At 36.6% G+C, this 16,867-nt stretch overlaps 1 protein-coding gene across 4 annotated transcripts in view; it reads left to right on the forward strand.

The window, feature by feature from the left end:
* The window catches only part of SUGCT (succinyl-CoA:glutarate-CoA transferase), a 796,055-nt gene that overhangs the window by 12,030 nt on the left and 767,158 nt on the right, over positions 1 to 16,867 (forward strand). For all 4 annotated transcript variants that reach the window (XM_057549882.1, XM_007187735.3, XM_007187736.3 and 1 more), the window contains exons 3-6: positions 667 to 740; positions 4,551 to 4,636; positions 5,520 to 5,570; positions 12,471 to 12,591. In XM_057549882.1, coding sequence (XP_057405865.1) covers positions 667 to 740; positions 4,551 to 4,636; positions 5,520 to 5,570; positions 12,471 to 12,591 — 332 coding nt within the window. The remainder of the gene's footprint in view (positions 1 to 666; positions 741 to 4,550; positions 4,637 to 5,519; positions 5,571 to 12,470; positions 12,592 to 16,867) is intronic.

The following is a 16,867-nucleotide window of genomic DNA, read 5'->3' on the forward strand; positions in this document are numbered from 1 at the left end:
TTTGTATTGGTTTATCTGTGTTTTGGTGATTGAGTTTTCCCCCTTCTTTAAAAAGACATTTATTTCTTGGATTATAAGAGGGTGTTTATAAGCTTATCATTGAAATTTTGGAAAGAAAAACCAAGAAAATTTCCTGTAATTTCATCATTCTGTGAGACAATTAGTATAATACTTATACATTTCTTTCCAATCTGCATATTTATATATAACTTTTGAAAATAAAAATTGGAACCATATTGAAATTACAGGTTTATCCGCATTTTAAAGGTAATGTTATATTTTGAATATTTTCCCATGTCATTCAAAATTCAACAAAAAATATAAGATATTTTAGTATAGTATATAGTTGTCACATAATTACTTAGTCATCCCCCAGTGTTTTTATATTATAAACGAGACTTCCTTGTACATAAATCTTTTCCTCAGGAAATCTTTCAGTTTCTTCCTTAGGATAGAATTCTGGAAGTAGAATTACTGCATCAAAGGGAATATACTTTTTAAAGCTCTTGATACATATGGCCAAATCACTTTTTTGAACAGTTTTAACAATTTTAATTCTTACTCACATTATATGAGCTTGTCTGTGTTGATGGACTATTGAGAAAAGAATTAATATAAAAATCTTAAAGATGGTAATGAATTTATCTATCATTGTTAACATTGTAGAGTACTGGCGGGACCTTTTGCTACTATGAACTTAGGAGATCTTGGAGCAGAAGTTATAAAAGTGGAAAGACCAGGTAAAACTACTGCTCTCTTTAAAACATAGAAACAAGCTAATAAATATTTTTAATAGTTCTTTAAATGTCCATGTACCTGTATGTGGGATGAGGAGAGAATTGAAATGAAGGGATTATTTCCCCTTCTCCTTTCTTTATTTTCCTCTGAACCTATACTAATATTAGATCTCTTTCTACTCTTTATACGTGCCAAGGGCTAAGGCCTGAGCCAGGTCCTTCACATGCACATGGAAGCGTCTGGTAGAAACTGACATGCAACACGTAAATAATGATGGTGCTGATAACAACAGTTAGTGCCAGGCACAGTTCTGAGCGCTTTGCCTGTATTAATTTGTTCAATCTTTACAACAACCTGTGAGCTGTTACTATTCCTAGATTATAAATAAGAAGCCAGAGACACAGAGAGGTCAAGGGATTTGTCCACGGTCACACAGCTAGTAAGAAATATCCAGACACTCAGCTCTGATCCTGGCCCTCCTGAGCCCCACAGAAGCCTTGCTGCTGAGACTGAGATTAGAGTGGGCCTGGCCACCTTCCCTCACTGAGGGATGAAGGGAAGGCAAGAAATTAGCATTATTATTTATTCTTCAAGATCCATTGCTTATGGATCTGGAACAGAATTCCCAAATTAGTGAAAATGGTCTAGCCTTGAATAGTGTGCATGTATCTGTAAGACCCATAAGAGACTAGTTTATAATTACATCAACATATTAATTTACCATAAGTGATTAAATGCTATAAAGTAGAACACATGATCTAGAAGATTCAACTTTCTGCTGCATAGATCTTCTTAAGAGGCCAAAGCAGTTAGCAGAGGATTCTCTGATCAGCATGGGGAATGTTATGTATTTTATATTTATCTGGCCCTGTGCTTGTCAGGCTCCAGGTGATGGAAGAGCCTGGTGAATCCTGCTTTCCAGAGATAATGCTTCATTTATCCAGTCAGTGATATTTATCGCTTTTGGTCATTGCTGGATACATGCTGAGTAATGTTTACTTTCTAGCTGAACATCTTTTTTTGTCTTTTACAGGTACCACAAAACTTCTAATTTTCACATTGCTATCCAGTTTTAATACCACATACTTTCTAATTTCACGCATTGGGTCTTCCATTTCTAGATAGAATAGCCAATCTGATTTCTCTTGCTATTTCAGTTGATCACTAGGTTAAATATTTGTACAGTTGGCCCTTCGTATCCATGGGTTCCGCATTTGTGGATTTAGCCAGCCACAGATTGGGTACTTTTATGATCTGTGGTTGGTTGAATCTGCGGATGCTGTACTGGTGGATATGGAGGGCCAATCATGGGACTTGAACATCTGCCAATTTTGGTGTCCTCAGCGGGTGCTGGAACCAGTCCCTCGTGAATACTGAGGGAATGACTTTATTTTATTAATTTTCGAAATCACTATTCCCTGTTGGCTTAGTCCTGTTTCTCCTTTGTACTTTTTCATTTCCACACTGGGAGACCCTTTCCTTAGTCTAGGCCTTTATTATGTCCCATAGCCATACACTAGGCATCAAGCTTTGTTCCTAGCAGGTGTTCATTGCTCTTTTTCTTACTAATTGGTCTCTCTCTTTTAACCCTTTTGCTCAGTACGTTTTAATGTTCATATTACATATTTTGTTTTTTCGAGATAGTTATTCAACAGATAGGAGGAAAAGTCCCTTGGCAGTATTTTCACATTTCAGTCTCTTATAGTGTCCACTTCCTCGGTTCTTAAATTAAATTTCTTTGCAGTTTTCTGACTTGGGACTTAGATTATTCTTACTTGAGTAATCAAAGAGCATATCAAGCTTAAGTATATTTTTTTCTTCTCTTTTTAGTGTCTTTCGGTGGGTGTAAACGCTATGCCTGCAGGGCCAGGCAGGTAACCTAAATGAATGACGTGGGCTGGGCAGCCAATGATGCTGCTGTTATTCCAGGGCTGTCACCAGGAGGCAGGCATACCCGGGCAGGGATGTTGGTCTTTGTTCACTGCTGCGTCTGCTCTGCAGAGAGCAGCGTTTGTGACATAGTAGGCACCCAATAACTATTTGCTGAATGGATGAATGTGTTGAAATATCATGTAAGAAAGGCAGTCTGAATTTTTATATACTATCTCTAGATTTTGAAATCATGGCAGATAGTTAAAAACTTTAAGTTGTGTGTGGGTCGAATAAAACATGACTCTCAAATTGCCAGTTTTACCAGTTTGTGACCTTTAACCTTTATTTCATTTCATGGGCCGTCCGTACTTATCCTGTCCTTCCGCGTCTCTTAAACCCAGGTTATACACCAGGACCAGGTGGGGCAGGAAAGCCATGTAGGCCTCCAGTTTAGATTTCTGACATTATTTCCACCCAAGAGATGAATGTAAACATTTAAAATAAGCTGTCTACTTTTAGCCTTATCTTGACATTGCTCTCTTAAAAACAAAAATTTTTTTTTATTTAATGTATTGAGACCTTCAAAAAAGTGGAAGTGGCTGGACTCTCTCCTGCCTCTGGGAGGTCCTGTCTGATCTTGAAGATCCAGATTCACACATACATTTTTCCGTGAAGCCTATAACCGGTTTATTACTAGGAGGTTGTCTTTGTGGACTCTTGTAGTTTATATTTTTCCCTGACGTTTTGAGCATGCTGTTCAGTTTGATGCTTACTATTTATTGCTTTGTGTTGTTTATCAGTTCATCCCCAGTTAGAACTAATGCTTCTTTTCTCCTCTGTCCTGTGTTCTCTCTTTCTCTTGTGAGATTTTTAGTTTTTTGTTTTTTTACTAAAGGAGTCTATTCGTTAGCTTCTGTTTTGTTTTCTAAAAGGCTGTGTCTGTTTTTCTTTATCAGTTTCAGTGGGTAAAGTCTAATGGGCTAATAAATTAATTATATCATTTAAATGAGATTAGAATTTAAACTTTAACCCATATTCACAAATTCTCTCTTATTGGGGGGCTAGTAATACTTAGGTAGTGATTAGTTTCTAATATCAATATTTAATCAGAACTTATAAAAATCTTAATTTAAGTGATACTAATTTGTGCCTATTAATTGTTGATTCACTTTCTGAGCTCCATCTACATTGTTTGCTTTTTGTGCAAAGAAAACTTTTTTTCTGTAACTCGATAGTGTTATCTTTGAATCAAACACAAGTACTTTTCAGAATCATTTGAAGTAGATGTTTAGAATAAAATACCCTATTTTTGATGTTTTTAAACTTTTGCTTTGAAGCAAGACATTTGAAGCAAGACCTAGACTACTAAAATTGTATTCTAAATAGCATCTTAAATTATTGACATTTGCTATTCAGTAGCTTATTTTGCTTTTTCTGATTTATTGCTACAGAATTTTAAAAATAGATTTATTTGTCATTGTTTTATACCTAGCCTCAGATATCACTTTATCATAAAGACTTACTTATCATTATCCTGATTTAAATTATATTTAACAAAAATATTTTGTAGACCCAACATTTTGTTTGCACATTTACTGCTAAAAACACTGAAAGAGCTGACTTGTTTGTTGAAGTAGGAGAGTAATTTTTTTCCCCTTCAGACTTGCCATTTATTAACTCTAAAGACTGCCAGTAGGATATTCTCTTCTGGATTTTGACTTTCAGGGATGGATTTTAGTGAAAGAAGCTATGGGAGGATTTAGTGATTTACATGAACAGGTAAAGAGTTTGGGCAGTTCTAACAGGGTCCCAAGGCCACTTTAGGTTGCTAATTCCGCTGATCTTGTTTAGGCATCTGTGAACTTACATATGAGTAAGCCTGTTGATTTGAAATGTCTCATGATGTTTCAAGGTTAAATAGTCCATACTGTTATTTTCAGGAGCTGGTGATGATACACGAACTTGGGGTCCACCTTTTGTGGGGACAGAAAGTACTTATTTTCTCAGTGTTAACCGAAATAAAAAAGTAAGAATATTATCCCCTTTTTGCTTTCTTTGTGTAATTCTCTCTTTTTTAAAAAAAAATTAATTAAGTAATTAATTAATTTTTGGCTGCCTTGGGTCTTCGTTGCTGCACGCGGGCTTTCTCTAGTTGTGGCGAGCGGGGGCTACTCTTCCTTGCGGTGTGCGGGCTTCTCATTGCAGTGGCTTCTCTTGTTGTGGAGCACGGGCTCTAGGCGCACGGGCTCAGTAGTTGTGGCTCAGGGGCTTAGTTGCTCCGCGGCATGTGGGATCTTCCCGGACCAGGGCTCGAACCCGTGTCCCCTGCATTGGCAGGCAGATTGTTAACCACTGCACCACCAGGGAAGCCCTGTGTAATTCTCTTGTAATAACAAAACTTTTGATATCATTGTGGCTTGTTTATTTCTACCCCTTTTTGTAGATATAAGTAATATTCCTAGTAAGGTGAAATTTTATTCCCAATAAGGTGAAATTTTATTTTATTTTATTCATTCACCAGTTACCAAGTAGAAACAGTAGAGCTTTTTATTAATTTTCCTTCTCTACTAACTTAAAACATTTTTTGAGAATTTATAATGGTTTTTAATGGAAATAATTTTATTAAAGTGAGGAATCATTTGATTTGTTACATTTGTTATTCTTTTGGAGATTGCTAATTGCCTACATTTGGTATTATTATTTGAAAAATTTTTACTATAATCCTTGTCATCCTAACATATCCGAATTGCAAATAAAATCAGTAAAAATTATTTAAATGTTTCTTCGTGAAGAAAATGCATTTACTTTAAGAGGAGAAATCTATAATATGAATGGCTCTCTTATTGAACTGTCAGCAATAAGAAAAATTTTTAAGATACTATTTTAATATGTATATTTTTAATTTTTAGAGTATAGCTGTTAATATCAAGGATCCAAAAGGGGTGAAAATCATCAAAGAGGTACAGTATGCTCTATAGAAGGCATCTTGTCACCTGGGTTGTAATTAGGGATTTGAATATGAGTAAAAGTGTTTTAAAACATTATTTTGTTGGCAATCTGAAATTTTGCTGTAAATGCCATTTGAGTTTAACTTCGTTTTTATACTAAGTATAATATGCTTTATAATTTCTGGTATATTGTGTTTAACATTTCTCCATAGTGTCAGAGTGTTCAGTTATGGTACTAGTGTCCATTGACTGAGTGCCTGCCCTGCATCAGATCTTAGACCTGGGTACTTTATTCGTATTATCTTCTCAAATCTTCAGAATTTTCCTTGTAAATGAAGTATTATATCCTCATTTTCACAAGAGGTGAAATGAGTCTCAAGGGGCTTGAGTGATTGTCTAAAGATCACATAGCTAGTAAAGGGAGGAGCTGAAATTTGAACCCTAGGTCTACATCACTGTAGAGCCCAAGGCTTTTCTAACACTTGTTCAGATGGCCGATGTGTGCAGACCTGATCTTGGCATCTTTCCTTGCGGGGCCAGCACAATGGTTAGGGGCATACCCCAGTGTTCTACTGCTGGGATTCAAATCCTGCCTTCTTTACTTACTAGCCATGTGACTTCAGGCAGGTTACTTAACTTCTTTATGCCTCAGCTCCCTTATTAGCAAAATGGGGACAATAATAATACCTACTTCTTAGGGTTGTTAGAATTGAGTTAATATTGTGTAAAATGTGAAGAAGGGTGCCTGCCATAGTCATAGTCAGCACTCATTCAGCATTAACTATTATTATTGTTCCCGATGCACATGAAGGTGGATTCATCATGTGAGATAAAACTTGTTTGCCATCCTTGTTAAAGTTTGAAGTCTAGGGCTTCCCTGGTGGCGCTGTGGTTAAGAATCCGCCTGCCGAGGCAGGGGACACGGGTTCGAGCCCTGGCCCAGGAGGATCCCACATGCCTCAGAGCGGCGGGGCCCGTGTGCCACAACTACTGAAACCCGCGCTCCTAGAGCCCGTGCTCTGCAGCAGGAGAGGCCACTGCAATGAGAGGCCCGCACACCGCAATGAAGAGTAGCCCCTGCTCGCTGCAACTGGAGAGAGCCCGTGCGCAGTGGTGAAGACTCTACACAGCCATAAATAAATAAATAAAATAAATTAAAAAAAAAAAAGTTTGAAGTCAAATGTAATGGATGTGAATCTCTTTGATTAGAAAATCAAATCCCCAAATTTGTTTTATATCAAAGTATCAACTTTAGCTTCATTGCTCTGATGCTTCTTTCCTTATCATCTGGCTGATTGAAAAATAATGTCTTCTAGTTATTAAGATCAGAATCAGTGATCATCTGCTCTGGTTCTGTTGGATCAATCCAACAAATTTAGAATTTTACTAGATATATATTGAACCCAAAGCTTGATAATTGTCCTGATCTCACTGTCCTGTTTACCTACATCTTTTCTATAGCATAACTTAGGTTTGTTTGCTTGTTTTTATTTTCTTTGTCAGTTGCAACTTAATATGATTTATCTAAATTGTTCTCTGTTATTATTGCCCTGCCTTGTTTGTTTTTTTTTAATAAGTTTTTTTATTTTATTTTTTTATTTTTGGCTGCATTGTGTCTTCGTTGCTGCATCCGGGCTTTCTCTAGTTGCGGGAGGTGGGGGCTACTCTTCGTTGCGGTGCCCGGGCTTCTCATTGCGGTGGCTTCTCTCGTTGCGGAGCACTGGCTCTAGGTGCGCGGGCTTCAGTAGTTGTGGCACGTGGGCTTCAGTAGTTATGGCACATGGGCTCAGTAGTTGTGGCTCACGGGCTCTAGAGCACAGGCTCAGTAGTTGTGGTGCACGGGCTTAGTTGCTCCGCAGCATGTGGGATCTTCCCGGACCAGGGCTCGAACCCGTGTCCCCTGCATTGGCAGGCGGATTCTCAACCACTGTGCCACCAGGGAAGCCCACCCTGCCTTGTTTTTCTATGGCAGCGACCCTCATCTTGGACTTAACTCCCATTGTCTTCATTCTCAGGCCCTTCTTTTTATCTTTTCAGTAGTTATTATTATGATGATGATGATGGTGATGATGATGAATCATCTAGGAGATTGTTCTTAATTCTTCTCTTTCTGATTCATGTTTCTCAGTTCCACCTTCAATGTTCACAGTTCCTGCTTCTTTGCTTCCATTTCAGAACATTTTGATATTTTATCTTGAATAGTGAAGGTTTCAGATTTGATTTAACAAATACTTTACAAGTTCATTAGGGTTTTTCAATGGGGCAGTGTTAGGTGGAATTCATAACTCTTGCTCCTAAGACATCAGTGTACACTGGAGTATTTTAGGCCTACATGTATAATTCTAACCAAAAGAAATGAATTTGCTGGGACGTCTTTCTCACTCTCTTTGGATCCTGCCTCTGTCCTCCACCAGATTGTAACAGTTTTAAATTGTTTCATTATGGGCGTGGTTTCTCTTCATGTCTGATAACAATAAAGTACATTGCAACTCATATTAAACTTTATAACAGATTATCTGCAGTCATTTTTCATATCTGTTGCTTTCAGCTAGTTATACAGTTCATAAGTTATATATCTTACAGCCTAGAGGAAAAGTTATTTTTTGCCTAGTCTTTTTATTCTTTCTGGCATGGATTTCTCTTTTGGTCTTAAGAGTAGCGAAACAACCTTTGTATTCAGAACTTGGTGGCTGTGATTGCTAATATAATGAGTCTAGTTTATAGATACAGTTCCAGAGTATTATACAAAGCAGTCAGCTGGATACATGAGAGCTCCAAAAAGTATGACTCCTTTGTCAACCAGGCTAATCAAAAATAGGTTGTGTAGAAAAGAAAGCTCTGCTTAGAAAAGTCTATGTATTTTCATGGCAATATGATTTGATAACTTCCTAACACGTCATCTATATTTCAAATAATTCTCTATGTTAATTAGTTGACAGCAACAGTATCCATATTGTGGGTGTGAATCATGGCCAATAGAGCAGTGTCATGGGTTTTATTTTCCTCCAACATCTTATTATGAAAAATTCAAACATACAGAAAAATGGAAAGAGTAGTATAATGAACTCTTATTTACCCTATGCCTAGATGCAACAGTTTTAACATTTTGCTATATTTGTTTATTTACATGTGAATACATGTGGTATGTGTGTGTCTGATTTTGAACTATTTGAAAGTAAGTGAAAGATATGAAACTTTGTCCTTAAATCCTTCAGGAGACATCTCCTGGGGGGTATAGCTCAGGGGTAGGAGCATTTGCAGAATACATCTAAGAGTAAGGACATTCTTTGACATACATTTAAGAATTATTTTATGGTTTTTTTTTTACTGATAAATGTGGTTAAATTATTATCATCACTTCCCCTCTATTTCTGATCTTGCTCATCCAGTCTGTTCCTAAATTATATCTAATGAAGACAATTCAGAATTAGGTATTCTATATTTCAATTGATTTTAGTTTTTTTACTCTGTGAGTAGAAGGAAGATTTTTTTTCCCCAGAAGAAAAGAAAAAGATGGTGAGTTCTCTAACATGCAAAATTGTGCTTGTTTCTTATTGTGGGTAAGATTCTAGAATAGATTATTAGGTAGGTGATCTGTGAGCACCAAGATGAGGAAGAGGTGATCACCAGCAAAACTGGGAACAAGTCTTTTTTCCCCCCTCACTTTATTTCCTAGTAGATCCTTGTATCAGGGAAATGCGATAAATGTTTGGTCTCCACTGAAGCAGTTGACTTGTATATTACTTGTAGATAGTGTGGAGATTCATATAACTCAGGGAGGTTTGTGATGTCTCTGATTTTAGCACTGCACTGTTTAGAATTTTAACGAATGCCTTAGTTAACGCTTTAGGGAACATACATGATCTTGAAATGGGTAAATATCCCGAAAGAGAGAGGGAGGGAGAATATGTTGGATGGCAGACTCACTAAGAATCAGTACCTAGTAAATAGATAGTATATGTTTATTTAAAATAAATATTTATAAAATGGAGCAAAGAATAACTTCTGCGCTATACACTTTTCTAGGGATATTTTATCAGTAAGTATCATAATGCATACATATTGAGTCCTTGGGTAATAATAAAAAGCTACTAGGCATCTTTATCAGTGGAAGTCTTTAGCTTCTAAATTCAACTTTTCCATATTTTTCTTATAACTTCGGAGAGTCATACTATGTGGTACTCTGAGCACACCTCTTCTTAGTTTAAATTTTTTTTTTCTGTTGTTATACAAGTAATATCTGCTCATGGGCAAAAAGATTAATATTTTAGTGTATCATATCAAATCTCTTTATGTCCTTGTATACTCATTTTTCCCGATAAACATGAGATAATACCATGTATATTGTTTTTTAATGTTTTTTGTTTATACATTCTGAATACTTTTCTATTAATATAACTTATTCACTATATTTATTTTCTTGTCTTATTGAAACAGTGAATTTGTTTGTGATCCATCTGAATACTTTATGTGAATTGAAGTGTGACTTATGATGGTATAGAAATCTAAAAATACAAATACCCTATATAGTTAAAAGTTTTAAAATTGTGGTATACTATATATAACATAAAATGTCATTTTAACCATTTTTACTTTACAGTTCAGTAGCATTGATTACATTCATAATTGTGTGTAACCATCACTGCTGTGTATTTCCTTTATGTTTAATCATCCCAAACAAACTCTGTATCCATTAACCAATAATTCTCCACTTCCTTCTCCCCTCAGCCTCTGATAACATCTAATTTACTTTCTGTCTTTATGAATTTGCCTATTCTAGATATTTCATATAAGTGAAATGATATAATATTTGTACTTTTGTGTGTGTCTAGTTAATTTTACTTAGCATAATGTTTTCAAGGTTCATCCATGTTGCAGCATGTATCAGAACTTTGCTCCTTTTTATGGCTGAATAATATTCTACTTTACTGGATGGATATATTTGTCTGTTGATGGATACTTGGGTTGTTTCCACCTTTTGGCTATTGTGAATAATGCTGCTATGAACATTTGGTTACAAGTACCTGTTCAAGTCCGTGCTTTCAATTATTTTGGGTATATACCTAGGATTGGCATCTCTGGGTCATATCTTAATTGTGTTTAACTTTTTGAGGAACCCACACAGAGTTTTAAAGTTAAAAATAATTTATCAAATGTCATTTGCATAAGGTACTATACTGTGCACCATGCAGAATACGCAGCAGAGAGATGACTGGTATAAAAATCGAGATGTGTTTGATGTGGCTTGTTTTCTTTAGTGCCTGCAGGAGTGCCGTGTTAAGTAGCAGACAGAAGCTCAGAAAAATATGTGGAATAAATTACAATGTAACTACAGTTTACATTTGTAAATAAAAAACAGCTTTGTGTTTTATTTATACTAACACCCATTCTCCCTCCACATTTTCCAAGCAACACTTGGTAGAATCATTAACAAAAAATAAACACATCTCCACTTGGGCTGTGCCTGGGGCATACTGCATAGAGTTGCCCATGTGAGAAGCAGCTCGAATGGTAATTGGCACCTGAAATTTGGAAAGGATGCCTGTATGGCTTAAGATTCGGGGTGCATACTTGAAAACCTTTCTCCCTCTGTCCTGTATCTTAATGTATGTATCATTCCTCTTCTGACAGGTGGTCACCTGGGCCCCTGGTACCTCTGTTTCAGGAGATCTGGAGGATAACAGCTTATTTCCCTGAGATGCCTCCTAAGATCTCCTCCCCCTAAATTTTGTTAAGTCAAACAGTTCCATGTATACACTCCAAATTTGGTGACACAATAACAAACAGGCACTCAGTTTATTTACATGTTTCCTTCTAAAGTTTATGTAAATTCAGTTATTTTCCATCTAGAGCAGAGGTTGGCAGACTGTGTGGGCCAAATCAAGTTTGTTTTTGCACAGCCCATGGACTAACGGTGAATCTTACATTTTAAAAGATTGTTAAAGAAAAATAAAGAACATGTGACAGGGAATGTATGTGGCCTGAAAAGGCTAAAATATTTACTTTTTGACATTTTATGAAAAAAGTTTGCTCACCCCTGGTCCAGAGTCTTATTCTATTATATTAGTTTGTATGTGTGAGAATATATCTATGTCAACATGGCAATTAAAAAATTATTGAATAGTTATTAGGCACTTGGATATGTTTGAGAATTACTGTAATGAATTTTTCTGGATGACCTAGTACAATTTTTGTGATGACTTTTCAAAAGATATGTAGTCACAATTGAAATTTTGTAAAGAATTTTAAGATTAAGGTTTACGATGGCTTGTTGCAGTGATCTGGGAATCAGAGTTGGGGTTTTGTTTCTGACAGTTACTGATTTACTGGGTTATAGTTTAGCAGTTTTTTTTTTTTAAATAGTTCATTAAATACATTTAAAACTCTTTGGAAAGAAAGCATCTGGAAAGTGTGAAAGCAATTCAGAATCATGTTTACATGTATTAAGTGCCTATATGTACATGTTGTAATGAGGAATATTACATAATAAGGATGGAGTAGTAAAGACATTGTATTTAGTTTTATTTTAAAGGGGTTAAAAGATATTTTTCATATATTTTATGTACTTATATTCTAATTTTTTTACCTAAACTTCTGAGAATATATTTAGATGGACCATGTAGCCTAGATATTTCTTACATTTAATGTAAGCAGAATCCACTTAATACCATGGTAGTAACTGAAAATTTTAATAGCCATTGTTTTACTGGCAGTCATACCTCAAGTAGTTGACCAGAGCCTTCATGTTTATCTAAGAATACTTTGTAATTCTACTTTTCCTGTGATTTTTCTGAGCTTTTACAAAGCGAGGATCAATTGTGTTTCCTGAAATCAGAATTCTATCGTGTGGGGGTTTGTTGAAAGCTGGGAAGTCCCTTAAGAAGTCTGACTCATCTTCACCTCTTCTTTCAGCTTGCAGCTGTTTGTGATGTATTTGTGGAAAACTATGTCCCTGGCAAATTGTCTGCAATGGGGCTGGGCTATGAAGATATAGACGTGATAGCGCCTCACATAGTCTACTGTTCCATCACAGGTATTTCAGCACCACACCCTCGTCAGTGGCGAGGTTTTCCAGTTTCTGTGTCTCTTTCTGTATATAAGAAACCTCTCGCTAGTGTTGGTTTTCTTGATGTGGTTCTGCTCTCCCTGCCTGCCAAGCCATTTTAGGTTGTTGAAAATTAATCACTAAAAAAACATTAACCTAAATGAACATTTTTCATATTTCTTCTGTGAATTGTCTGCCTGTAGTTTTGCCAATTTTTCTATTGATATTTCACAAATACTGACAAGGTACTATTATTAACTTCTATGTAGAATTACAGGTGAAATATTAATTGGCTTTAAGATAACATAGGATCTCAACATATCGCTTCAATATATTCAAAAGTGCTAAAGCCAACTGAAGGAAAAGAGTGCTATAAAGTCTTTTAGATTGTTCAGCCCTTGATGGTGAACTCTGTGTGTGTGTTTGTGTGTGTATAAGTATGTCTTTAGGCTAAAGGGAAAAAAGTCATTGTATTAGTTATCTTTACATAGTTTATAAGCACTTAACTATTAATTAGGGATACAGTATTAAAAACTTATTCTTAAAATAGAAAGTTACATTAATAGCTTTTGTCAGAATAATTTATAAGATTTTCAGATTTTATTAATTCATCCACCAAATATTTACTGCAGGCCTATGATCTGCCAGGCAGTATTCTAAGGTTCTGAGATACAGCAATGAATAACACATATCTATGCTCTCCAGCAGATTTACATTCTAGGTTAAGGAGATAGATAGTAAATAAGTAAACACATTCTTTTGTGTTTTGTTTTTTGTAATTGAGTGCAGTAGTGATAAGGTCAAAGAGTGAAATTAAACAGGGCAAGGGGAATGAGGTGAGGAGGGTCTATTTTATACTGGGACGTGAGACAAGGCTTCATTGATAAAGGGGACATTTAAGCCGAGACCTGAATGAAGTAAAGGAGTGAATTGTATCATTATTGGCAATGAGGGTTTCGGGCAAGGGAAACAGCAAGTGCAAAGGACCTGAGGCAAGACTGTGTTGGGCCTGTTTGAGGACCAGCAGGGATGACTGAAACAGAGTGAGTGAGGGGGAATGTAGTAGGAAGAAAATCAGGGAGATAATGGTTAGTAAGATGATGGTTAGTAAGGGCTTGTGGGCTGCTCTTAAGGAATTAGGCTTTTACTTCGAGTAAGATTGTAAGCTAATGGAGAGTTTTAAGCAGAGGAATGATGCGACCTGACATATTTTTAAAAGGATCACTCTAGCTACTGTGTTAAGAATAGACTGTCGAGGACAAGGGTAGTGGGAGAACAATTACGAAGCTATTGAAATAGTCCAGGCTAGAGATGATGGGGGCTTGAATTAGGGTAGCAGTGGTCGAGGTAGTTAAAGAGTGATAGAATTCTAAATGTTTTCGAGAAAAGGGGGTAAAGTTTGCAGATAGATGAGATGTGAGTATCAGAGAAAGACTAGAGTTAAGGATGACTCTAGGGTCTGGGCCTGAGCGATTAGAAGAATTGCTGTTTACAGAGTCGAGGAGGACTGTGGAAAGAAGCTTTGGGAGGGAGAACATCACGTTGGACTTGGAATGTCAAGTCCAAGTCTAGCTTGAAATGTAGAGTAAGGGCTTGGATCTAAGAGTCAGGAGATGTAAAATTTTATAGTTATGAGCAAATAATGGTATTTGAAGCCTGTATTTGATCTTTTACAGAGTGAGTGTAGATAGAAAAAGGAGAGTCTGAGTGGCTGAGCCTGATGCACTCCCACGAGTAGATGTTTAGGAGATGATGATGACGCAGTGAAGGAAGTCGTGAAGGAATCGTCGTGAGGTGGGAGGAGAGCCCAGAGGCGAAGTGAGGAAAGGGTTTATTTTCATAGACAGTTTAAGCAGAAAAGCATAAAGCATAAAGCACGTTGGACCTGAATTACTCGCATCTCCTAAATGCACCACACTTGCTCTCACGGCAGAGCCTTTACACACGATGTTCCCATTGCTTGGAACACTAATCCCCTGCCACACCCGGTGACTCTGTCTTTGTCCTTTAGATCTCACCTTGGATGTCATTGCTTCTGTGCAGACTTTTTCTCTCGATCCCTGAAGATTGGGTTGGCTGTTGTCTATCATATTTTACTCTTTACTTGTCTGTCTCCCCCACTATCCTGCAGGCTCTTGTTCAGCACACAGTATAGAGCACATGGTAGGGAGTTTCTTACCTCAATGAATGAATAATCAGAACTTGCCTAAAGAGTTTTTAATAGCTGCCATTTTTTTTTTTTTGCATTCTACTTTTCAGAAATAATTGTAAGTGGTAAACGTTATGTTTACATTTTCCAAAGAAACTTTCAGAGGATAGCCTGGGGTTAGGGCATAGTTGGCCTCATCTGTTATTTCTTATGTAGTTCGTCCATAGCATTAACGTAATGATCATTGCTTTAAGATACCAAAAGTGTCTGTACCATGAAGTAAATATTCACTTATTTTCATTAGGTCCCTATGCCTTAGGTTTTTTCCTAAGGCAGTAAGGGAACTGGTACATTTAAAAAATATTTTAAAAGGGAACCAAACAAAAACTTTTCTCCTTATATTTCAGTAAATTTATCTCAAAATAGGTATCTGAAAATCTTGTTTTACTATAAAAGCCACAAAAATGTTATCTTAAAAATGTTTGTTAGTTGTAAAATTATGAGAACCAAAATACTCCTATTTCTGTGCATTAAGGTTAATTGAGATATTATAATACTTTGACTGTGACACATTACTTTAGTATAAATAGTGCTTTTCATGGTGTAATTGTCTGTGTGGTGGTATTTTCATATAAAATAAGCTATAATTGCAATATTTGGACAATTGTTATTATTTTAGATTTAGATTAAAGAGCCCAGCGATCATTAACTTCTCTACTGAGCAGCACGAGAGATAGGTTCTGTACATAGTAGATCTTTGCCACTAGACCTGACTCTTTTTCAGGTGTACTATTATATAGATCTGTAATCACACTTTTGTTTTTGTGTCTGTGTATCGAATACTTATATGTGTGTGAGAGAGGGAGAGATTTTTCCTTAAAATCTCACAATCTAATGGAAATGTTGAGGTCTAAAATATTAAAATAGGTGAACTCTTCTGAATTACCCTATAACCATAAAAATTCTACATAGCTAACAAATGCAAAATCTTACATGACAGTAAGTATTTATTTCTCATTGTCGTAAATGTGGATTGGCTGGGATTCAACTGATCTAGACTCATTAGGTTTGGCTCCAAGTTGCAGGTCTGCTCTGCACGTGTCTTACACTCCTTGGACCAGTGGCTACCAAGTACGTGTTCTCCTCATAGTGAAAGGCAAGAGCACAAGAGAACAAACTTAATCTCACAAGCACGTTTAAAGCCTCTCTCTGCTCACATCACATCTGCTAGTATTCATTTGGTCAAGGCAAGTCATATGGCCAAGCCTAATACCAAGAGGTGGTTAAATATAATACTCTAGTGGCAGGAACTACAAAGTCGCATGGAAAAGGGCATGGGATCCGGGAAGGGTGAAGATTGGGAATAATAATGTATTTCATCACATTACCCAGCTAAATGAAATGCTAATCCACTTGGGAAGCCTCACACTTTCCCAAAGTTTCACATCTGTATCTAACTACAGTTAGAATCAAAAGTTCTTCTGGGCCTTGTCTTGTGACTGGAGAATCTCATAAGTTTTCTTCCAGTTCTCAGATCCTGTACTAACATTTTAGTCTGGCAAAGTCCCTTAGAGATAGATTATATAATCCAGTAGTTCTCAGCTAAGGGGAAAATGGAAGTATCATATGCTTTTCGGTAATAGGGATGGGGCATGAAGGGGTGATGGGGAGAGGCATGTGTAGTCTGAAAAAGCAGCCCTCTTTATTCTATACTCCTGTGTATCCCCACCTCCTGACAATGGTTAGAAAAACATTCACACAGCTCTCTCTCCTTTATTTCCTGATAAGGAAACAGACCCAGAACAGCTAAGGGACCTAAGGTCACACAGCTATTTAACGGCAAATGGGTTTAAAATTCAGGCTTCTTGACTTGGTATTAAGTGCTTCTACGCTTTCTCTGTTTAGACATGTATCATTGTTAAGTGATGACATGGACTTTGTGATTACAAGACACTGAACAGGTCTCCTTGAGAATATATATTTTTGTTATTCTCTTTCATTTGTTGTGGATCATATTGGCAGCTGTGGGAGTCATGAGCAGAGTTGCTCATCAGGGAGTCTAAATTTCAGCGGATTCTTTTGGAAGCAGCCGTCATTTGTGAGTCATGAGTTTGT

This window comes from Balaenoptera acutorostrata, chromosome 7 (genome assembly GCF_949987535.1).
Source record: "Balaenoptera acutorostrata chromosome 7, mBalAcu1.1, whole genome shotgun sequence".
NCBI lineage: Eukaryota > Metazoa > Chordata > Mammalia > Artiodactyla > Balaenopteridae > Balaenoptera > Balaenoptera acutorostrata.